General features: G+C 45.3%; 1 protein-coding gene across 5 annotated transcripts in view; it reads right to left on the minus strand.

The window, feature by feature from the left end:
* The window catches only part of LOC137306062 (galectin-9-like), a 45,747-nt gene extending 25,668 nt beyond the window's left edge, over positions 1–20,079 (minus strand). Inside the window, exons 1-6 of one of the 5 annotated variants that reach the window (XM_067975114.1) lie at positions 19,947–20,074; positions 13,653–13,892; positions 8,595–8,683; positions 3,071–3,281; positions 2,267–2,386; positions 615–665 (exon numbers count right to left, since the gene is read on the minus strand). In XM_067975114.1, the coding sequence (XP_067831215.1) occupies positions 615–665; positions 2,267–2,386; positions 3,071–3,281; positions 8,595–8,683; positions 13,653–13,697 (516 nt within the window). In that variant the 5' untranslated portion in view covers positions 13,698–13,892; positions 19,947–20,074. Of the gene's footprint in view, positions 1–614; positions 666–2,266; positions 2,387–3,070; positions 3,282–8,594; positions 8,684–13,652; positions 13,893–19,946 lie in introns of those variants that run through there. The other 4 variants (XM_067975115.1, XM_067975117.1, XM_067975118.1 and 1 more) reach the window with 4 other exon arrangements.
* Positions 20,080–25,014: the final 4,935 nt, after the last annotated feature.

Genomic DNA, 25,014 nt, shown 5'->3' on the forward strand with positions numbered 1-25,014 from the left:
TTTCTGGTTGGGCATTCCATGACCTAACAATCCTCTGCATAAAAAAATCTCCACATCTTTCCCTTTGTCCTTTTGGTGATCTTAAATTCATGCCCTCTAGTTACCGACTCACTGACCAGTAGAAACAGATTTTCCCGATTTACCTTATCAAAACCCCTCATCATTTTAAACACCATCATCAGTCCTTCCCTTAGCTGTCTTTGTTCTAATCGAGACACCCCACGTTTCTCAAGTCTCCTCCTTTGGCACACAGCTCTGAATGTACACACTAGTGCTTTGTTTATCAGATTTCCACAGCTTTTTTGATACAAAAATATTTCAGTAAACTGACCACATAATTCCAGGAAAAGATCACAAGGCAGATACCGATGACCAAAGCGCATCCACCCAGAGTAAACCAGCAGCCCCGCTCATCACAGCACCTGCATGTATGTGTTATTTAAAATATGTGAGCAGTTCTTGAGAATTCAGATGGCAGGGAATGTCTGGACAGGGGCCTCAACAAGGCAATCGGCAAACTTGGCCTGTTGCCATTGTGGAGAATAACCGGTATTTGTGCAACTGAAAACCTGACAGAAGCAATTTGCAGAAAGAACCAAAACAACCAGACTTACATTGAAGGCCGGAATGGGCGTGTAAGCAGGAGGAGCATACGCTGGAGGAACCTGTATCACAAACAGAATCAGATAACAGGATTGGGGAGGATGAAAAGGAACAAACACCAAAGACAGAACAGCAAAAACTTGCATTTATTTAGCACCTTTAACGCAGTAAAATGTCCCAAGGCACTTCACAGAAGCTTTGTCAAACAAACATTGACATTTGGACAGGCAATCAAAAGCTTGGTCAAAGAGGAAGGTTTTAGGGAGCCTCTTAAAGGAGGAGAGAGATGTAAGGAATCTTACAACACCAGGTTATAGTCCAACAATTTTATTTTAAAATCACAAGCTTTCGGAGATTATCTCCTTCGTCAGGTGAGTGAGTGAATGAGAGGTTCTCAAATCGCATATCTTATATTAGGCTGGGACACCATCACACCAATCAAAGGTGTCGTTGGTGTTCACACAGGTTAGCCACGGAAAACAGTAGGTCCCAATATACTGAATACACAATGGGTCAAATTACACAGACAGAGAGAAAGAGACCCGAAAGGCAGAGAGAGAGAGAGAGAGAATGTCCAGTTGTATTAAAAACAGATAACTTTTTTTTCCTGCTGGTGGGGTTCCGTGTAGCATGACATGAACCCAAGATCCCGGTTGAGGCCGTCCTCATGGGTGCGGAACCTGGCTATCAATTTCTGCTCAACGATTATGCGTTGTCGTGTGTCTCGAAGGCCGCCTTTGAGAACACTTACCCGAAGATCGGTGGCTGAATGCCCTTGACTGCTAAAGTGTTCCCCGACTGGGAGGGAACCCTCCTGTCTGGCGATTGTTGCGCAACAATCAGAAGGGAAAGTAACCTTCCCTCCACCTCCCTCTCAAGCCTTCACCCGTGTTGCTCTGAGACTGGCTACGGAGCGATGCCCTAGAGGGTGATCTTCCCCTCCCTTTCCTTTCATGGGAAAACATCTGATTTCTGCCTGGTGCCTCTGCACGAGAGGTCAGAGACTCAACTTGTGGAGGTCACAAGATCATTACAGATGAGGACGGTCATTCAGCCCATCTTAATTTATCCATCCAGCGAAGCCCTATGGTGCCCCTATTGCAGCATCCATTCGTTTCTTATATGATTCCAATTTTTTCACCTCCACTAATCTATCTGGGAGTCCATTCCAACTGTTCACTGCTCTTAGTGTGCAGAAGGACATCCTGCGAGAAGGTGTGTCTGATATAATCTGTAAAAAGCTCCCCCTTCTTCTGAACTTTAATAACTTGGGGTAAAGCGACCCACTGGCACTCGCATGTGGTGGGGGCAAGGAGCAGCCAGCAGTAGTTATGCCTTGGGCAAGGGGAGAAAAACTGATGTTTGGGCGATGAGACTTCAGTAGGCCTCACTGTCCAATTTCCCACCTTTTTCAGATGTTATCCCACCCAATTTTGGGCAGAATAATAGAGGGAAATCCAGCCCCAAAAGTCTGGCTTTCAAATAAAAGTCAACTTTCTCCCTCACTTCTGTCTTGTGACATGGTTGCATTGGTTATAAAGATTTTCAGTCAATTTTCATGACCAGCAGAGCAAGCTTCGGAACTCGAACCATGGTCCCAGCCGCCCTGATCTCTGCCTCCCTGTCCAGTTTTGGACTTGGCAAATGGTGGTGAGCTACTTACATTTGGGCTTCTGAAGGTGATAGCATTCACATGGACATCTCCTGAAATCTTGAGCGTGTCCACTCTACTGAAGGGCAGCCTGTGGTTGTATTCAAGGAAATGCTGACCATTCACAGAAACCTTTGTAAGAAAGAAAAACAATCAAGTTACTTATGAAAGCACAAGTCCTCAGTCCTCCCACCTTACTTCATCTCACCCTATCAACATATCCTTCTATTCCTTTCTCCCGCATGTGTTTATCGAGCTTCCCCTTAAATGCCTCTATGCTGTTCACCTCAACCACTCCAGATGGTAGCGAGTTCCACATTCTAACCACTCTCTGAGTAAAGAAGTTTCTCCTGAATTCCTTATTGGATTCATTAGTTGAATCAGCCTCCCTGCCCCCACTCCCCTCCCCACCCTCCCCACCTTCCCTTCCCATACTGGACTTAAATTCAGTTCCCGAGATTCAGGATTAAAACAAAATCCATTTGTACTGAGATGTAGCGTTTCTGACTAAATGTTTATACATATCACACAGGTACTGCCCACACCACCTGACACAATGGCACTGTCTCTTTATCCAGGGCCCCATTTCCAACCCATGGTTTGCTTGAGGTCCATTCTCAGCAATGCTGTGACGCACAACACCTTGGAGCAATGGAATATGGGTCTGGGCCTGTGATCACCTGGACAGTGAGCTCTTGATTTCAGTCATGTAGGGCAGGCACTTGCCCACAGGAAGAGGGGAACATATTTGTAGTCCTAATAGTTCTACTTTTCAAGGAATCTGTTCACATGGAGTTAATTAGTCCCTCTTCATACCTGAAAACAGTAACTGCGCACGTTCACGATCAGTTCAAAGTATGAGCCGCAGGGGATGGGCATTTGTTGCTTCCTCTCTTCACTTCCCCAACATTGGCGCTCCAGCGTGTTGCAGACAACGACGTTACCTTCATCGTAACGCAGGTTAAAGTGAAAGGCGATGTCGGAACGGGGCTTCTCACAGCTACCACACTGAAAATCCACCGCAAACCTACGGGACAAGGACAAATTCAGTCAGTTAGCTTCCTTATAGAATCATAGAATCATAGAAGTTACAACATGGAAACAGGCCCTTCGGCCCAACATGTCCATGTCGCCCAGTTTATACCACTAAGCTAGTCCCAATTGCCTGCACTTGGCCCATATCCCTCTATACCCATCTTACCCATGTAACTGTCCAAATGCTTTTTAAAAGACAAAATTGTACCCGCCTCTACTACTGCCTCTGGCAGCTCGTTCCAGACACTCACCACCCTTTGAGTGAAAAAATTGCCCCTCTGGACCCTTTTGTATCTCTCCCCTCTCACCTTAAATCTGTGCCCCCTCGTTATAGACTCCCCTACCTTTGGGAAAAGATTTTGACTATCTACCTTATCTATGCCCCTCATTATTTTATAGACTTCTATAAGATCACCCCTAAACCTCCTACTCTCCAGGGAAAAAAGTCTCAGTCTGTCTAACCTCTCCCTGTAAGTCAAACCATCAAGTCCCGGTAGCATCCTAGTAAATCTTTTCTGCACTCTTTCTAGTTTAATAATATCCTTTCTATAATAGGGTGACCAGAACTGTACACAGTTGATGGGTGCTAAATTGCTGCTCCGAACATAGATCGTCACTGCAACACCAGACTGTTGTTGTGTTATTAATTAGGGGGTCCCTGGGAGCGTGCTATTATTCAAACGTAGTTCCTGGGAGTGTGCTACCATTTGAAGGGGGTCCCTGGGAGCGTGCTATTGTTTAAAGGGGGTTCGGGGAGCACACTATTTTTTGAGGGGGGCTCCTGGAAGCGTGCCATTATTTGAAGGGGGTCCCAGGGAGTGTGCCATTATTTGAGGGGGGCCCCTTGGAAGCGTGCCATTATTTGAAGGGGGTCCTGAGGAGCTGCCATTATTTGAAGGGGGTCCCAGGGAGCGTGCCATTATTCGAAGGGGGTCCCGGGGAGCGTGCCATTATTTGAAGGGGATCCCGGGGAGCGTGCTATTATTTGAGGGGGGCCCCTGGAAGCATGCCATTATTTGAGGGGGGTCCCGGGGAGCGTGCTATTATTTGAGGGGGGCCCCTGGGAGCATGCCATTATTTGAAGGGGGCCCCCTGGGAGCATCCTATTATTTGAAGAGGGTCTGGGAGTATGCCATTATTTGAAGGGGCCCCTGGGCTTATACTATTATTTATAGTGGGTCCCTAGAGGTGTGTGCTAATATTTGCAGGATTTCCCTCAACAGAGAAGACTTTGATAAGCACTGCGTGTGATGTTGATGTCTTTTTTATATTTATTTTTCTTTCTCTCATTGTATATTAGTGGGGGAGGTGGTCCATTTTCCGTTTTGGGAATCTTTTGGACATTTGACGAAAATGCTGGTCCAAATTTGGACAGGCTGTGACCCTCCGCTCCTAACCGTTTTGAACTGTCACAAAGCAGAGCTTGGGTGTGTTGGGTTAAGGGCTGTAATGGACCCCAAAGCAGCTCAAGTCATACTATTCCCACCGGAACTTTTGCAGCATGGGATAAAGACTCAAAAATCGGGCCAGGACCTACTCCGTTAATGGTAGGGCGTTGGGGAGAGTTATAGAACAAAGAGATCTAGGAGTACAGATTCATAGCTCCTTGAAAGTGGAGTCACAGGTGGATAGGGTGGTGAAGAAGGCATTCAGCATGCTTGGTTTCATTGGTCAGAACATTGAATACAGGAGTTGGGATATCTTGTTGAAGTTGTACAAGACATTAGTAAGGCCACACTTGGAATACTGTGTACAGTTCTGCTCACCCTATTATAGAAAGGATATTATTAAACTAGAAAGAGTGCAGAAAAGATTTACTAGGATGCTACCGGGACTTGATGGTTTGACTTATAGGGAGAGGTTGGATAGACTGAGACTTTTTTCCCTGGAGAGTAGGAGGTTTAGGGGTGATCTTATACAAGTCTATAAAATAATGAGGGGCATAGATAAGGTAGATAGTCAAAATCTTTTCCCAAAGGTAGGGGAGTCTATAACGAGGGGGCATAGATTTAAGGTGAGAGGGGAGAGATACAAAAGGGTCCAGAGGGGCAATTTTTTCACTCAAAGGGTGGTGAGTGTCTGGAACGAGCTGCCAGAGGCAGTAGTAGAGGCGGGTACAATTTTGTCTTTTAAAAAGCATTTGGACAGTTACATGGGTAAGATGGGTATAGAGGGATATGGGCCAAGTGCAGGCAACTGGGACTAGCTTAGTGGTATAAACTGGGCGACATGGACATGTTAGGCCGAAGGGCCTGTTTCCATGTTGTAAACTTCTATGATTCTATGATTCTATCTTGTGAATGAACAACAAGAAATGCTACATTCCATTCCTGTTTTTCATCTCCGCAAGTCTCAGTATTTTTTATGATTCACTCAGAACTGAATCCTTTAAAGCCGTTTTATGATATAATTTCCCAATGGACCATTTGGGTTTGGGACTGAGTCTGGTGAGTCAACCAGTACAAGGTAGGGGAAGAGCTGGGAAGAGAATGCCCAGCCTGCTGCAACCCTGCAATGTTGGGTGTCACCCACATAGAGAGACTGTGCCATTATTTGAAAGGAGTCCCTGGGTGCGTGCCATTATTTGAAGGTGGCCCCTTGTGTTGTGCTATATTTATAATGGGTCCCTGGGAGCGTGCTATTATTTACAGTGGGTCCCTGGGAGCGTGCTATTATTTACAGTGGGTCCCTGGGAGCGTGCTATTATTTACAGTGGGTCCCTGGGAGCGTGCTTTTATTTATAGTGGGTCCCTGGGTGCGTACTATTATATATAGTGGGTCCCTGGGAGTGTGCAATTATTTGAAGGGGAACCCTATTCTATACTATTATTTATAGTGGGTCCCTGGGTGTGTGCTAATATTTGCAGGAGGTCCCTCAATGGAGAAGACTTTGATAAGCACAGCATGAGATGTTGATGTCTTTTTTTAAATTTATATTTCTTTCTTTCATTATATTTTAGCGGGGGAGGTGGTCCAATTTCCGTTTTGGGAATTTTTTGGACATCTGACTGAAACACTGGCCCAAATTTGGACAGGCTGTGACCCTCGCTCCTAACAGAATCATAGAATGGTTACAGCATGGAAGGAGGCCATTTAGCCCATTGAGTCCGTGCTTGCTCTCTGCAAGAGCAATCCAGCTAGTCCCACTCCCCCGTCCTATCCCCTTAGCCCTGCAAATGATTCCCTTCAAATACTTATCCAATTCCCATTTGAAGGCCATGATGGAATCTGCCTCCACCACCCGCTCAGGCAGTGCATTCCAGATCCTGACCACTCACTATGTAAAAAAAAGTTTTTCCTTATGTCGCCTTTGGTTCTTTTGCCAATTACCTTAAATCTATGTCCTCTGGTTCTTGATTCTTCCGCCAATGGTAACAGTTTCTCTATATCTATTCTGTCCAGACCCTTCATGATTTTGAACACCTCTATCAAATCTCCTCTCAGCCTTCTCTGCTCCAAAGAGAACAATCCCAGCTTCTGCAGTCTATCCACGTAACTAAAGTCCCTCATCCCTGGAATCATTCCAATAAATCTCCTCTGCACCCTCTATAAGGCCTTCACATCCTCCTAAAGTGCGGTGCCCAGACCTGGACACAATACTCCAGTTGTGGTCAAACCAGAGTTTTATAAAGGTTCATCGTAACCTCCTTGCTTTTGTACTCTATGCCTCTATTTATAAAGCCCAGGATCCCGTATGCTTTCTTAACCGCTTTCTCAACCTGCTTTGCCACCTTCAACGATTTGTGCACATATACCCCCAGATCTCTCTGTTCCTGCACCCTGTTAGAATTGTACCCTTTAATTTATATTGCCTCTCCTCATTCTTCCTACCAAAATGTATCACCACACTTTTCTGCGTTAAATTTCATTTGCCACGTGTCTGCCCATTCCATCAGCCTGTCTATGTCCTCTTGAAGTCTATCACCATCCTCCTCACTGTTCACTACCCTTCCAAGTTTTGTGTCATCCGCAAATCCCAGCACTGACCCCTGGGGAACACCACTGTACCCTCCAGTCTGAAAAACAACCGTTCACCACTACTCTCTGTTCCCTGTTACTTAGCCAATTTCGTATCCATGCTGTGACTGCCCCTTTTATTCCATGGGCTTCGATGACAAGCCTATTATGCAGCACTTTATCAAACTCCTTTTGGAAGTCCATATACACATCAACCGCATTGCCCTCATCAACCCTCTCTGTTACCTCATCAAAAAACTCAATCAAGTTACTTAAACAATATTTCCTTTAACAAATCTGTGCTGGCTTTCCTTAATGAATCCACACTTGTCCAAGTGACAGTTAATTTTGTCCCGGATTATCATTTCTAAAAGTTTCTCCACTGCCGAGGTTAAACTGACTAGCCTGTAGTTGCTGGGTTTACCCTTACACCCTTTTGGAGCAGAGCTTGGGTGCGTTGGGTTAAGGGCTGTAACAGACCCCAGAGCAGCTCAATTCCCACCGGAACTTTTGCAGCATGAGATAAAGTCTCAAAAATCTTGAGAATGAACAACAGGAAATGCTACATTTCATTCCTGTTTTTCATCTCCACAAGTCTTAGTATTTTTGATTCACTCAGATCTAAATCCTTTAAAGCCATTTTATAATATAATTTCACAGTGGACCATTTGGATGTGGGATTGAACCTGGTGAGTCAACCAGTACGAAGAAGGCGAAGGGCGGGGAAGAGACTTCCTTTGTAAGGGACTAACTTAACAATCCCACCAGGGCCAGCCGCTGCAACTTTGCAACAGTGGGTATCACCCACATAAAGAGACCAAAGGGACCGGTCCCATGCAGATAGATCACTGGTCCTCCAACTGGGGTGTGGACATTTGAGGAGGCTGCCAGCTAAAAACAAGCCAACATCATTTTATCTGGTTTGTGCAAAACCAACTTCACATTTACATGGAAATTCTTGCAGTCAGTTGTGAGTCGAGATAATCATCTTGTATTATATAACTGTACAACAACAACTTGTATTTATATAATGCCTTTAACATAGCAAAATGTCACAAGGCGCTTCACAGGAGCGTTTCAGACAGAATTTGACACCAAATGGAGGTGTTAGGACAGGTGACCAAAAGCTTAGTCAAAGAGGTAGGTTTTAATGAGCGTCTTAAAGGAGAAAGAGGTAGAGAGGCAGAGGGAATTCCAGAGCTTAGGGCCTAGGCAGCTGAAGGCATGGCCACCAATGGAGGGACGAAGGAAATCGGGGATTCACAAGAAGCCAGAGTTGGAGAAACGCAGAGATCTCGGAGGGTCGTAGGGCTGGAGCTTCCTTGATTTTGAGTCGTGGCAGGGTTACCTCTTAGCATGTCCTGGCACCTGTCCTTGAATTATCACCATCTTCCCGTCTTGCAGTCCACCAAATATAACCCCAGTGAAGGGGATAAGCTAAAAGAAAGGATAAATAGAGTTAGAAGAATACTCAAGGCCCCATTTTCTTCCCCATGATTCTGTGGCTGCGGAATTCTCACACGGATGCAGAAATGGACCCCTCCCCTCAAGACTCCCCTTCCCAGTGTACCCCCATCCCGCTCCCCCCACCGTAACATTTTTGTTTAAAAATGGCAGTTATTTTTAGCTGGCGAAACGCCATAGTCGAAACCTGTGGAGAGGCGGGGACGGCTGTAACTCCATAAAAACTGCTGGTTATGTAAACTCATCAAGAGACAGTCACTCCCAGCCCCCTCGTTGCCAAAAAACTTCAATAAAACGGCAATAAAAAGCATCGTCCATGGATTTGTGTTCAGGTGGAACTCTCCGTATTTCAGCTTGAGCAACAGAAGTCCCCTCCCCCACCAAAAAAAACCCCATCAATATGACCAAAGACATTGGGATAATATAACAGATGGGGAGATGGAGGTCCTAACAGCTCAAAATACTAAATAAATTATATGGGGTTTTGACAGGCAAGATTATGTAATGAGAAGTGTAAATTGGACATGAGGAAGTGACTGAGGGTATAAGCTAGAAAACGGAAAATTATACCACCAAATGGGGTCTAAGGTTATCGCCCTTGGTGATTATGGGTGAATTTCAGGAATCCGAACAGAAGGGGTTAGGGAAGAGATGTTTGAGAACATCCACGAGTAAGATAAATCACCTGGGCATGATTCACCCAAAGATCAATCTGGTATCAATATCCATTCTAGTGAAAGTCAGGAAAGTGTAGTTAAGAATAGTTAATTGATAGCTTTCTCTTGGAGATGGCTGTGTCCTTGCCTGTACTGAACAATGAGAAAATTGCATTTGATAAGCCTGGCCACTACCCGAGACATCAGGACCATGCTGGGGGAGATAAACAAAGACCTCCAGACACCCCTGATATTTTAACAACCTGAAAGCGCAGGAATGGCTTGTATTTGATGTCACGTGTGGCATGATGTTGGGATCACGTGTGCGTAAATGTGATATGTTGCAATTGAGGCAACTAGTATGCAAAATGCATGAAGAAGATGCACTGAAGAATGGGTCTCAGGCATGCTCAATTACTTGATAATACCACCACATGAAATGGTAAATGTGGTTCAGGTGAGTGAGAACATATACTGTATCACTACTGATTTAATTTTATTAATCAAGGCACTCGCACATGCTCCGTAGAGAAACCAACTTTGTAATGAAACAATCAGGATAGGGTTAAACACACTGGTATCGAGCCAAGCTGTTCCAGTACAGCTACAACACTGGCATCTACCCGACAATGTGGAAAATTGCCCAGGTATGTCCTGTCCACAAAAAGCAGGACAAATCCAATCCGGTCAATTACTGCCCCATCAGTCCACTCTCGATCATCAACAAAGTGATGGAAGGTGTCGTCGACAGTGCTATCAAGCGGCACTTACTCACCAATAACCTGCTCACCGATGCTCAGTTTGGGTTCCGCCAGGACCACTCAGCTCCAGACCTCATTACAGCCTTGGTCCAAACATGGACAAAAGAGCTGAATTTCAGCGGTGAGGTGCAAGTGACTGCCCTTGACATCAAGGCAGCATTTGACCGAGTGTGGCACCAAGAAGCCCGAGTAAAATTGAAGTCAATGGGAATCAGGGGGAAAACTCTCCAGTGGCTGGAGTCATACCTAGCACAAAGGAAGATGGTAGTGGTTGTTGGAGGCCAATCATCTCAGCCCCAGGACATTGCTGCAGGAGTTCCTCAAGGCAGTGTCCTAGGCCCAACCATCTTCAGCTGCTTCATCAATGACGTTCCCTCCATCATAAGGTCAGAAATGGGGATGTTCGCTGATGATTGCACAGTGTTCAGTTTCATTCGCAACCCCTCAGATCATGAATCAGTCCGAGCCTGCATGCAGCAAGACCTGGATAACATCCAGGCTTGGGCTCATAAGTAGCAAGTAATATTCGCGCCAGAAAAGTGCCAGGCAATGACCATCTCCAACAAGAGAGAGTCTAACCACCTCCCCTCGACATTCAACGGCATTACCATCGCCGAATCCCCCACCATCAACATCCTGGGGGTCACCATTGACCAGAAACTTAACTGACCAGCCATATAAATACTGTGGCCACAAGAGCAGGTCAGAGGCTGGGTATTCTGCGGTGAGTGACTCACCTCCTGACTCACCTCCTCACCTCCTTTCCACCATCTACAAGGCACAAGTCAGGAGTGTGATGGAATACTCTCCACTTGCCTGGATGAGTGCAGCTCCAACAACACTCAAGAAGCTTGACACCATCCAGGACAAAGCAGCCCGCTTGATTGGCACCCCATCCACCACCCAAAACATTCACTCCCTTCACCACCGGCGCACTGTGGCTGCAGTGTGGACCATCCACAGGATGCACTGCAGCAACTCGCCAAGGCTTCTTCGACAGCACCTCCCAAACCTGTGACCTCTACCACCTAGAAGGACAAGAGCAGCAGATACATGGGAACAACACCACCTGCACGTTCCCCTCCAAGTCACACACCATCCCGACTTGGAAATATATCGCCGTTCCTTCATCGTCGCTGGGTCAAAATCCTGGAACTCCCTTCCTAACAGCACTGTGGGAGAACCTTCACCACACGGACTGCAGCGGTTCAAGAAGGCGGCTCACCACCACCTTCTCAAGGGCAATTAGGGATGGGCAATAAATGCCGGCCTCGCCAGCGACGCCCACATCCCATGAACGAATAGAAAAAAAGAGGGATGCAAATTGAAGTGGAGAAAGCTATAAAATTGGAATTTCCAATTCAGGGTGAACTCCAAAAATTGAAATTTAAATTATCCACAATATGAAAAACAGTAAAAGAGTACTGGAGGATCTTTTAAGTCCAGGGGATGATTGTTTTGAACCTTGTTTACAACCAATGGATAGAAATCTGGGTGGTTTCTGGATGGAATAACTAGAATAATTAGATACATTTTAGTAGGAAGGGGTACAACAACAGAGAAATCTGGGGGTATATATGCCTTAGAGAGGGTGCAGAAGAGATTTACTTGATTGATTCCAGGAATGAGGGACTTTAGTTACATGGATAGACTGGAGAAGCTGGGGTTTTCTCCTTGGAACAGAGACGGTTGCGAGGAGATTTGATAGAGGTTTTCAAAATCATGAAGGGTCTAGTCAGAGTAGATAGAGAGAAACTGTTCCCATTGGCGGAAGGATCAAGAAGCAGAGGACATAGATTTAAGGTGATTGGCAAAAGAACCAAAGGTGACATGAGGAAAAACTTTTTTACACTGCAAGTAGTTAGGAGCTGGAATGTACTGCCCGAGGGGGTGGTGGAAGCAGATTCAATCATGGCCTTCAAATGGGAATTAGATAAGTACTTGAAAGGAAAAGATTTGCAGGGCTATGGGGAAAGGGCGGGGGAGTTGGACTAGCTGGATTGCTCTTGCATAGAGCCGGCATGGACTCCATGGGCTGAATGGACTCCTTCCGTTCTGTAACCTTTCTATAATTCCTAGGATGAGGGTTGTCCAATGAAGAGAGGTTGAGTAGAATGTGCCTATACTCTCTGGAGTTTAGAAGAATGAGAGGTGATCTCATTAAAACATATAAGATTATGAGGGGACTTGACAGGGTAGCTGCTGAGAGATTGTTCCCCCTGGCTAGAGATTCTAGAATAGGGGGCATAGTCTCAGAACAAGGAGTTGCCCATTTAAGACGGAGACGAAGGGAAATTTCTCCTCTCAGAGCGTTATGAACCTTTGGAATTCTTTGCCCAAAGAGCGGCGGAGGCTGAGTCATTGAATATATTCAAGGCTGAGTTAGACAAATTTTTGATCAGCAAGGGAGTCAAAGGATATGGGGAAAAGGCAGGAAAGTGGAGTTGAGGCCAGAATCAAATCAGCCATGATCTGATTGAATGGCGGAGCGGGCTCGAAGGGCCAAATAGCCTACTCCTGCTCCTATTTCTTATGTTCTTATGATCCCGTATGCTTTTTTAACCGCTTTCTCAACCTGTCCTGCCACTTTTGTGTACATACACCCCCAGGTCTCTCTGTTCCTGCACCCCCTTTAGAATTGTACCATTTAGTTTATATTACCTCTCCTCATTCTTCCTGCCAAAATGTATCATTTTGCACTTCTCTCCGTTAAGTTTCATCTGCCATGTGTCCGCCCATTCCACCAGCCTGTCTATATCCTCTTGAAATCTATCACCATCCTCCTCACTGTTCACTAAACTTCCAAGTTTTGTGTCATCTGCAAATTTTGAAATTGTGACCTGTACACCCAAGTCCAAGTCATTAATATAGATCAAATGCAGTAAAAAGCAATGTTTCAGTTTGGACAGTGGACTTAATTAGGAGCCAGTCCAATCAGAGAGCTGTAGCTGATAAGAAACTCAGCAATGGACAAAACAAGTTGTCTATGTTCACTCCAGCCTTGAAGAGGGACCCGCCTTAGAAACACCTTAGATATGGAAAATTAGGGAATGTAAATAAGATTAGAAAGTTAGAGCGGATCTATGGCTACAAGGACAGGCACATGAGGGCTGAATGAGGTAATGTAGAAACATGCAAATTGTCAAGTAGCAGGATGCTGCTGCAGCTCTGCAGGAAACGCTGGGACCAACACCCAGTCTCTGTCCCCACTGGAGCCCCAATCTCCCCAACCCCCAGTCTCCCTCTCACCACTAGTCTCCCTCTCTCCACCATTCTCCCCGGTCTCCCTCACTCCCCCAGTCTCTCCCTCTGTCCCAATCTCTCTCTCCCCCAACCTCCCTCTCTCCCCCAACCTCCACTCTCCCCCAGTTCCCCCCACCCACCGAACTATTCGCTCAAAAAGGCGGCAAGAATTAATATGAGTGAGAATATTTGCCGGGAAAAAATGATCAAACAAGCAAATGACTTTCGAAATCATGGTCAGTCACCGGGGGACATCCGCTGGGGTTGGGGCCAGGTACATACCGGGTTGTAGATGGGCTGTTGCTCGGACCCTTGCGAGAAAGCCATGCTGCTGGTTCTCCGGCTGCCTGTACGTGCTCCGATCAGAAAGCTCCAGGAGTTGCAGCGATGTTGTTTGAGACTGAAATTCACCTCTTTCCCAATTTAACCCCAGGAACTGACACGTCAAGAGAGCTGACTCCTCCTCAGCACAGAAACGAAACTCTGCTTTGGTTTCACTTCTGATCCAAAACATCTGCAAAGCTTCACAAGGACACAACAGGCCTGTCAAACCACACATCAGCCCAGTCAATTTTAAATGTTTTAAATTTATCATGTGACTGATAATCTTTTTATCTCCTCTTGTTAAGGACCATCATTAATTTTCACTCATCACACAAAAAAAACACAAAATAACTTAGAAATCATAGAAGTTTACAACAACAACTTGCATTTATATAGCGTCTTTAATGCAGTAAAATGTCCCGAGGCACAACACAGAAGGAGGCCATTCGGCCCTTCATGCCTGTGCTGGCCCTCCGAAAGAGCTCTCCACCATTCTTCCCTTAAAATACTTTTTTTTGTCAAATATTTATCCCCTTCCCTTTTAAAAGCGATACTTTGCTGTGGCAGGGCATCTAACTGTGTCAAGTTGCTGAAAGTGGGAGCTGATAACAGCACAGTGAGGGAAACAGGGCGTCTGCGGCCTGAGTGAACAGGGCAAGCAACTGGGTATCTCCTTAACCAATTAGACTGAGAAGGAAGTGCAGCAGAGCACAGAGTGAACACCTCAGAGATTGGTGAGTGTGGGAGTTCGGTGAAGTGGGGGAAGGAGGTGCTACTTTGCCTTGCTTTTCCTAACTTTTTCCGCAGTGCGGCGGCGGACCTGAGCAGCAGAAGACTGAGAGTGGGGATAGAGGCAGCAGCAGACCTGCAACAAGAGAAAACTACTGTGCGACGTCGCAGGTGAGGCAGGAGAGTCCGAGAGGTGAGCACAGTATAAAAGGAGAGACCGAGAGCGGGAGGAGAGTCTGAGAGGTGAACACAGTGTACATCTAAGGCAAGTCATGGCAGCAGAGCTCGCACCCGTGATATGCTCCTCCTGCACTATGTGGGAAGTCATGGACACTACCAGTGTCCCTGGTGACCATGTGTGCAGGAAGTGTGTCCAGTTGCAGCTACTGGCAAACGCATTTTGGAGCTGGAGCTGCGGGTTGATTCACTGTGGAGCATAAGCGATGCTGAGATTATCGTGGATAGCACGTTCAGTGAGGTGGTCACACCGCAGGTAAAGATTACGCAGGCAGAAAGGAAATGGGTGACCGCCAGGCAGAGTAAAAAGACCAGGTAGAGCAGGAGTCCCCTGGGGCCATCTCCCTCTCAAACAGATATTCTGCTTTGGATACTGTTGGGGGAAATGACTTATCAGGGGAAAGCAGCAAGAGCCAAGTTCGTGGCACCACGGGTGGCTCTGCTGCACAGGAGGGGAGGAAGAAGAGTGGCAGGGCTATAGTGATAGGGGATTCAATTGTAAGGGGAACAGATAGGCATTTCTGCGGCCGTAAACGTGACTCCAGGATGGTATGTTGCCTCCCTGGTGCTTGGGTCAAGGAGGTCACGGAACGGCTGCAGGGCATTCTGGAGGGGGAGGGTGAACAGCCAGTAGTCATGGTCCATATCGGTACCAACGACTTAGGAGATAAATTAAAAAGCAGGACCTCAAAGGTAGTGATCTCAGGATTACTACCAGTGCCACGTGCTAGTGAGTATAGGAACAGGAGAATAGACAGGATGAATGCGTGGCTGCAGGGATGGTGTAGGAGGGAGGGATTTAGATTCCTGGGTCATTGGGACCGGTTCTGGGGAAGGTGGGATCTGTACAAGCGAGACGGGTTACTCCCGAGCAGGACCAGGACCAATGTCCTCGTGGGGGTGTTTGCTAGTGCTGTTGGGGAAGGTTTAAACTAGAGTGGCAGGGGGATGGGAACCTTAGTGGGAAGTCAGAAGGGAGTAAAGTTGAGAGCAGCAAGAGAGGGGAAGACCCAGGGGAAATTTACAATACAAATAGTACAAACAGTTGTTCAAGAACAAGTGAATGGGAAAAGCGTAGAGCAGCAGAAACAAAGTGTACTTTAGACACTACAGATAAAATGAAAACTAAAAGGCGTAAGGCGATTAACCCAGCATCAAAGCTGAAGGTCAGGCTAGGGTGTGTGGCCCAACTAAGAGTTCTATATACAAATGCACGGAGTATAAGGAATAAATTAAATGAACTACAGGCACAAATTCAAATTGGAGGGTATGACATGATAGCTATTACTGAGACATGGCTGCAGGATGGTCAGGATTGGGAACTAAGTATACCGGGTTATAAGGTCTACAGGAGAGATAGGGAAAATGGAAGAGGGGGAGGAGTAGCCTTAATGATTAGAGAGGAAATCACTTCAATGATAAAGGAGGATATAACGAGAGGTAAGCAGCCAACAGAGACCTTATGGGTTGAATTGAGAAATAGGAAAGGATCTAAGACTATAGTGGGAGTTGTGTATAGGAGCCCTGGCAGCAGCTCTGAAGTGCTAGATTGTATAAATGCAGAGATTAGACAAGCGTGTAACAAAGGCAAAGTGGCCTTAATGGGGGACTTTAACCTTCACATAGATTGGGGAAAGCAGACTAGCAACTGTCAGAAAGGTAGTGAATTTCTTGAGTGTGTCCAGGATAGTTTTCTACAGCAGTATGTCCTAGAGGCAACACGGGGGCAAGCCATACTAGATTTAGTAATGAGTAATGAACCAGATTTAGTTAACAGCTTAACTGTGCGTGAACATCTATCCAATAGCAATCATAACATGATCGAGTTCAATGTAATGTTTGAAAGGGAAAAAAGTGAGTCAGCTGCTAAGATTCTAGATTTAGGTAAGGCCGACTTCAATGGGATGAGACAGAGACTGTCCACAGTAAACTGGGCAAATCTGTTAATGGGTAAAACGACTGATGATCAGTGGGAAATGTTTAAAGAAACATTTAACGAGATACAGAACCGGTTTATACCCCTGAGGGGCAAGAACTCTACTTGCCAAAAAAAACAGCCTTGGAAAACTAAAGAGGTCAGGGACAGTATAAGGCAAAAGGAAAGGGCATACAAAAAGGCAAAAAATGGCACAGATCCTGGCGAATGGGAAAGATACAAAGATCAACAAAGGGTCACAAAACTGATAGTAAGAGCTACAAAAAGAGAGTATGAAAAGAAACTTGCAAGGGATATGAAAACCAATACGAAGAACTTTTATAGTTATATTAGGAAAAAGAGGGTGGTCAGGAGCAGTGTTGGTCACTTAAAAACTGAAATTGACAATGGGGAAATGGCAGACATGCTGAATAATTACTTTGCGTCAGTATTTACAGTAGAAAAAGAGGAGAGCATGCCGGAAATCCCAAGAAAACTAATATTGAATCGGGGACAGGGACTCGATAAAATTAACATAAGTAAAGCAACAGTAATGAAGAAAATAATAGCACTAAAGAGTGACAAATCCCCAGGACCAGATGGTTTCCATCCCAGGGTTTTAAAGGAAGTAGGTGAGCAGATTGCGGATGCCCTAACTATAATCTTTCAAAGTTCTCTAGATTCAGGAACTGTCTCTCTAGATTGGAAAATTGCACATGTCACTCCGCTTTTTAAGAAAGGAGAGGGAGGGAAACCAGGGAATTATAGACCAGTTAGCCTACCATCTGTTGTGGGGAAATTGCTGGAGTCTATAATTAAGGATAGGGTGACTGAACACTCAAGAATTTTCAGTTAATCAGGGAGAGCCAACATGGATTTGTGAAAGGTAGGTCATGCCTGACAAACCTGATTGAACTTTTTGAAGGGGTGACTAAAGTAGTAGACAGGGGAATGTCAATGGATGTTATTTATATGGACTTCCAGAAGGCATTTGATAAGGTCCCACATAAGAGACTGTTAGCTAAGTTAGAAGCCCATGGAATGGAGGGAAAAGTACGGACTTGGTTAGGAAATTGGTTGAGCGAAAGGCGACAGAGAGTAGGGATAATGGGTAAGTATTCACATTGGCAGGATGTGACTAGTGGAGTCCCGCAGGGATCTGTCTTGGGGCCTCAATTATTCACTATTTATTAACGACTTAGATGAAGGCGTAGAAAGTCTCATATCTAAATTTGCCGATGACACAAAGATTGGTGGCATTGTAAGCTGTGTAGATGAAAACATAAAATTACAAAGGAATATTGATAGATTGGGTGAATGGGCAAAACTGTGGCAGATGGAATTCAATGTAGACAAATGTGAGGTCATCCACTTTGGATCAAAAAGGATAGAACAGGGTACTTTCTAAATGGTAAAAAGTTAAAAACAGTGGATGTCCAAAGGGACTTAGGGGTTCAGGTACATAGATCACTGAAGTGTCATGAACAGGTGCAGAAAATAATCAGTAAGGCTAATGGAATGCTGGCCTTTATATCTCGAGGACTGGAGTACAAGGGGGCAGAAGTTATGCTGCAGCTATACAAAACCCTGGTTAGACTGCACCTGGAGTACTGTGAGCAGTTCTGGGCACTGCACCTTCGGAAGAACATATTGGCCTTGGAGGGAGTGCAGCGTAGGTTTACTAGAATGATACCCGGACTTCAAGGATTAAGTTACGAGGAGAGATTACACAAATTGGGGTTGTATTCTCTGGAGTTTAGAAGGTTATGGGGTGATCTGATCGAAGTTTATAAGATATTAAGGGGAATGGATAGGGTGGATAGAGAGAAACTATTTCCACTGGTTGGGGATTCTAGGAGTAGGGGGCACAGTCTAAAAATTAGAGCCAGACCTTTCAGGAGTGAGATTAGAAAACATTTCTACACACAAAGGGTGGTAGAAGTTTGGAACTCTCTTCCGCAAACGGCAATTGATACTAGCTCAATTGCTAAATGTAAATGTGAGATAGATAGCTTTTTGGCAACCAAAGGTATTAAGGGATATGGGCCAAAGGCAGGTATATGGAGTTAGATCACAGATCAGCCATGATCTTATCAAATGGCGGAGCAGGAACAAGGGGCTGAATGGCCTACTCCTGTTCCTATGTTCCTATGTAAATTAGAGTGGGTGAATTTAATGTCAAATCAGGAACAGAAAGAGAAATAAAGAGAGGGAAAGAAAGATTGGATTAAGAGAGAGAAAAAAAGAAATAGAAAGGAAAAGTTTTTTAAAAAAATTAAATGTTAAATTTGACATTTTAAAAATCTCCAACAATTAAAACCTGAAGGAATGAGACTCCACATTTGTAACAGTTAATTTTCAGTGCCAGAGAGGTTGATTGGCAGTAATTAACGGTTATCACATCATTAAAAGGTGCTTAGACTTGAAATGACTTGACAAGAAATTTCTGTGGCGAGTTTAGTTCATATCTACCGCACAAATACAGCAACTTCACGCTATTCAATGCTATTTCAATGGTGAGGCAGACAGCAAGATGCGGTTTTCGCGAAGCTAATGGCAGAGCAACGCAACTCGGAAGGCAACTTTTGAATATTTGAGTTTACCGCGCATCTGCCCCTCGCCTGAAGTTGCTGCACCATTTGCGCATAAATAACAGTGAGCGCCATTAGCCTCACCATTATTTTGACAGCAAAATCTGGCCCAATATAGATTCTGTTTCCCCCACTATTTCTGTTCGGGTATTCCATGTCCTAACAGCCCGCTGCTTAAAAATATTTCTCCCTACCTCTCCCTTCATTTATCTGATGATGATCTTAAATTGATGTCCTCTAGTTACCAACTTACAAACCAGTGGAAAATAGTTCATAACAATAATAATAACATTATTATTCATTTGAAATGTTATAAAGATTGTTAATCCAAAACAATCAGGATTACCACAGAGACACTGTACAACGTGGACTGTAAAGTTCAGCTTTATCTTACAGCTGCTATTCTAGTTTCTCCATAAATTTTAGCTCATCCAAAACTCTGCTGCCCGTATCCTAACTCGCACTAACTCCCGTTCACCCACCACCCCTGTGCTCGCTGACCTACACTAGCTCCTGGTCTGGCAACGCCTCAGTTTTAAAATTCTCATCTTCGTTTTCAAATCCCTCCATGGCCTCGCCCCTCCCTATCCCTGTAACCTCCACCAGCCCTGCAACCCTCCGAGATCTCTGCGTTCCTCCAATTCTAGCCTCTTGTGCATTCCCGATTTCCTTTGCCCCACCACTGACAGATGTGCCTTCAGCTGTCTAGACCCTAAGTTCTATAAACCTCTCTGCCTCTCTACCTTGCTCTTCTCCTTTAAGGCACTCCTTAAAACCTACCTCTTTGACCAAGCTTTTGATCACCTGTCCGAATATCTCCTTATGTGTTCGGTGTCAAATTATGTCTGATCACGCTTCTGTGAAGGGCCTTAGGACGTTTTACTGTGTTAAAGGCGCTATATAAATGCAAGTTGTTGTTGTTATAAACAGATGGCAGTTATTCAGGGTTCAAAACCTTTCCATTTGTTGCATTCATTTTAAGTAAAAGGGTGTATTTGATTGAGTGCAAAGATTTCCTGCTGCTATGCTGTTTCCTGGTTTGCCTGTATCAGCATGTGGTGAACCAAGGTTTCAGGATCAGTGTCCGTGTGAAGGAACTGGGAATAATTTGTGTGACCTATTCACCCCATATTTGAGATTAAAAGAAACGGCATAATGCTGGAAATCTGAAATAAAAGCTAAAGATGCTGGGAACACACATCTGATGAAGCAGACTCCAATAAGATTGCAACAAGGACACTGCTGACATCGCCATTTCTTTTTTTCCCTTTATATTACAGTCCAGTCTTTAATGACTACAGCAGCATCGCTGCCATCTGATTAGCAGAGAACCTCCTCAGGACGTGGTTTTCTAAGGTTCCCCAATTATACTGGGGTGGGTTCAATGTAAATGGACGCCATCGAAGGTTAGGTCACTTTTCCTGGCCCCAGGTGTTAAAAACTCTCGTTGCTCGCCCAACACTAGGGAAGGTCTGCGCCATAAGAAGAAGGCCCCAATCAGGATTTTAAGACATTTCTACATTGAGGAAATCCCGTCGCCAGCTCACACTTGGTACCCCCATCATTGCTGACACTGTTTACTATGTAGCAGCGGCAACCGTGGCTCAGTTGGTAACACGTTTCGCCTCTGAGTTAGAAGGCCATAGGTTCAAATCCCACTCCAGAGACTTGAGCACAAAATCCAGGCTGATTGAGGGAGTGCTTCACTGACGGAAGTGCCATCTGTCAGATAAGATGTTAAACCAAGGCCCTGTCTGCCCTCTCAGGTGGATGTAAAAGATCCCATGGCACTGTTGGAAGAAGAGCAGGGGAGTTCTCTCTGGTGTCCTAGCCAATATTTATCCCTCAACCAACATCACTACAACAAATTTTCTGGTCAGTATCATGTTTGTGGGAGCTTGCTGTGAAGGGTCGAGAACCAGAGGACACAGATTTAAGGTGATTGGCAAAAGAACCAAAAGCGACATGAGGAAAAACTATTTTACGCAGCGAGTAGTTATGATCTCGAATGCGCTGCCTGAAAGGGTGATGGAAGCAGATTCAGTTGTGGCTTTCAAAAAGGAATTGGATAAATATTTGAAGAGAAAAAAATTGCAGGGCTATGGGGAAAGAGCGGGGGAATGGGACCCACTGGATTGCTCTTACAAAGAGTTGGCACAGGCTCGATGGGCCAAATGGCCTCCTTCTGTGCTGTGACAATTCTATGATTTTATGTGTGCAAATTGGTCTGCGTTTCCTAAATTACAACAATGACTACCCTTCAAAAGTATTCAATTGGCTGTAAAGCGCTTTGGGACATCCTGAGGATGCGAAAGGCACTATATAAATGCAAATTCTTTCTTTCATTCCTTTAGTTAACCTTGAAGGGAGCTGTATACATCCCTTCCAGTTTTGTGATCGATCCATGCCACATTTTGTCATTGACACTGGGTACCTCTGTTTAGAGACGCCCAGCAGCTGGATGTGTGTTCCTGGAATTTTTTGTTTTTATTTCAGATTTCCAGCTTTTGCCGTTTCTTTTAATCTCAAGCTTCCTGATATGGGGTTAATAAACAGGTTGCACAAAATATTCCCAGTTCCTTCACACTAAACCTGAAACCTTGGTTCACCACATGCTGATACAGGCAAACCAGGAAACTGCATTGCAGCAGGAAACTGTTGCACTTATTCAGATACACCTTCTACTTAAAATTAATGCAACAAATGGAAAGGTTTCGAACCCTGAACAACTGTTTATAACAACTTGCATTTATATAGTATCTTTAACATAGTAAAACATTCCAAAACAGCTCGGTCACATCACCCCATAATCTTCAATACTCAAGGAAATACAAGCCAAGTCTATGCAACCTGTCCTCGTAATTTAACCCTTTTTAGCTCCAGTATCAGTCTGGTGAATCTGCACTACACCCGCTCAAAGGCCAATATATCCGTCCTGAGGTGCAGTGCCCAAAATTGAACACAGTAATCCAAACGCAGTTTAACCAGAGCTTTATACAACTGTAGCGCTTCTTCTAGGACCCGTGTTCCATTTTGGAAGGCCCCAGCGTTTCACTCGCCACGTGCTGACTTCACAGTGAGCGCATCGTGGCGCTAACCGGCAGGAAGGGCCCCTCACCAGCGTTATTCAAAGGCATCATGCAGGACTTAAGGCTAGTTGCTGGTTTAGTATTTCTGGCCACTGCTTGACTTCTGGGTATTTTTTGCTGTCTTGTATCATTCTGCAAAGTTCATTTTGTCTGCAGAGAGAGAGTGGTTTTGCTGCTTTTGCTCTGTTGATGCTCTTTGCCTCACAAACAGTCTGGCTGCAGACATGGGTGATCTGATAGGGCTGCCTTTGGGGCTGGAGGACGAGCAGGGAGAATCAATGAAGACATCACAGGCCAGGAGAAGCTGCTAGAAGAGGGAGGAAGAGGAGATGGGCACTCTACAGGAGGCCATATCCACAGCGGGTCTTCAGGGAGCACTTCTCCTACATCAACTTTACTGAAGTGCAGTGTATGAAGCGCCTTCGCTTTACCAAGGAGGTTGTCACTGAGCTATGAGACTTCCTGTAGCCACAACTCCAGGCTCAAACCAGGTGAAGGGATTCGCAAAATTTGACATGTTCCCCCCACCCTGAAGATTTATTGGAGTTATTAAAGAAACCCTGGTGTGACTGTTTTAAAAATCCAGGATCTTTCAAAATGGCTGCGGTCAGACTCATGGCCTAAAAAGCCTGCAGCATTCTCTAACAACTTGGCAGGCTTCGTGTCTCAGACAGGTTTCCTTGCACAATGCAGTTGCATTCAAGCCCTGAGGCAAGCCATCAACATGGCCGGCCTACACATCTGTAAACAATTTTACAACACCAAGTTATAGTCCAGCAATTTTATTTTAAATTCACAAGCTTTCGGAGGCTTCCTCCTTCGTCAGGTAAATGTTTACCTGACGAAGGAGGAAGCCTCCGAAAGCTTGTGAATTTAAAATAAAATTGCTGGACTATAACTTGGTGTTGTAAAATTGTTTACAATTGTCAACCCCAGTCCATCACCGGCATCTCCACATCAGGCCTACACATCAAAATTCGAGCAGGAAGTGATCGCAGGACAAAAGGTGAACCATCAAGGTACATTCGGAACAATGGTAAAGCAGTTATGGAACAGATCAATACAGGAACCGGCCATTATGTAAATGGGCCAGAGATGAGGTCCTTTGTCTTAAAGCAGTTATAACTCATCAATACAGGAACTGGCCATTAATGTAAATGGGCCAGAGATGGGGCCCTTTGTCTTACATTTTCGTGCTTAAATCAAACAATGAAGCAAGCTGATGAGGTATGAAAAAAACCTGTTACCAAGAGGGTATAACTGGGCTGCCCAGTATCTCTCTCTCTCTTCTCTCTTCGCCTGGTGGCCGTGGTCCTGCTGCTTGCTAGCAACCAAGAAGGAAGGCCATCCAGTAAACCTCGCAACCACATGTCGACGGCAGCAGCAGGGCACGGAGGCCAGGCCTTTTCATCTGTTTCACCGGTGAGCATTAATTTTCTGGCCGCCACAAGAAAATCTAGCTAGGTATAAGGGTGGGGGTTAAAGGGATATTGCTAAAATTGTGATTTTAGAATTTCCCCTTGATGTGTCCGTTTCTTCCACCCCTTAAAGTGTAAGACTGTATTGTATCTATAGCGATTTCTTTATCTTCTGTATAATACTGTTTACCTTGTAGTTTTAGTTTTCTTATTAATAAACATTGGTTTTCCTTGTACCAATCCACTGGTCTGTTCGTCTGTCTTTGTTACCGCCCGATAAGTCCTCAGCTCAGAATCAGGAAGGGGAAAGCGATTCGCAACCGCACAGCGGGCAGGGAAGCTCAGGAAAAACATAACTGGCTGACCTATAGTAAGCCCGAGAAACAGTAATAGAACCCCTTACACAGGGCATGGACAGCACTGCCTGTGGCTGTCAAAGTCACCATTGCACTGAACTTTTATGCCACGAGCTCCTTTTTCAGGTTGCAACAGGTAACCTCAGCAACACCAGTCCGCAGTATGCCGATGTACCAGGCAGGTCAGCAAGGCTCTCTACACCAGGAGAAACACATCTCCTTCCCTGTGGACAGAGCGAATCAGGACAAAAGAGCACCATGTTTCACATGCATGGCAGGCTTCCCCAGGATGCAGGGTGCCATTGACTGCACACAGATTGCCTTGCGTGCTCCCTATCACCAGCCTGGCATCTTTATCAATCAAAAGGGATTCCACTCCCTCAACGTACAGTTGGTATGCGACCATAGACAGTGCATCATGCAGGTCTGTGCCTGCTATCCGGGCAGCGGTCATGCCCCTTTCATCCTGCGCCAGTCCTCTGTGCTGCCTTTATCCATAGAATCATACAGCACAGAAGGAGGCCATTCAGCCCATCATGTCTGTGCCGGCTCTTTGAAAGAGCTATCCAATTGGTCCCACTCCCCTGCTCCTTCCCCACAGCCCTGCAAATTTTACCCCTTCAAGAATCTAACCAATTCTCTTTTGCTCAGTTTGCTTTCATAGAATCATAGAAAGGTTACAGCACGGAAGGAGGCCATTCGGCCCATCGAGTCCGCACCGGCTCTATGCAAGAGCAATCCAGCTAGTCCCACTCCCCCGCCCTATCCCTGTAGCCCTGCAAATTTTTTCCTTTCAAGTACTTATCCAGTTCCCATTTGAAGGCCATGATTGAATCTGCCTCCACCACCCCCTCGGGCAGTGCATTCCAGATCCTAACCACTCACTGTGTAAAAAAGTTTTTCCGCATGTCACCTTTGGTTCTTTTTCCAAACACCTTAAATCTATGCCCTCTGGTTCCTGACCCTTCTGCTAGTGGGAACAGTT

Source organism: Heptranchias perlo, chromosome 41, assembly GCF_035084215.1.
Source record: "Heptranchias perlo isolate sHepPer1 chromosome 41, sHepPer1.hap1, whole genome shotgun sequence".
NCBI lineage: Eukaryota > Metazoa > Chordata > Chondrichthyes > Hexanchiformes > Hexanchidae > Heptranchias > Heptranchias perlo.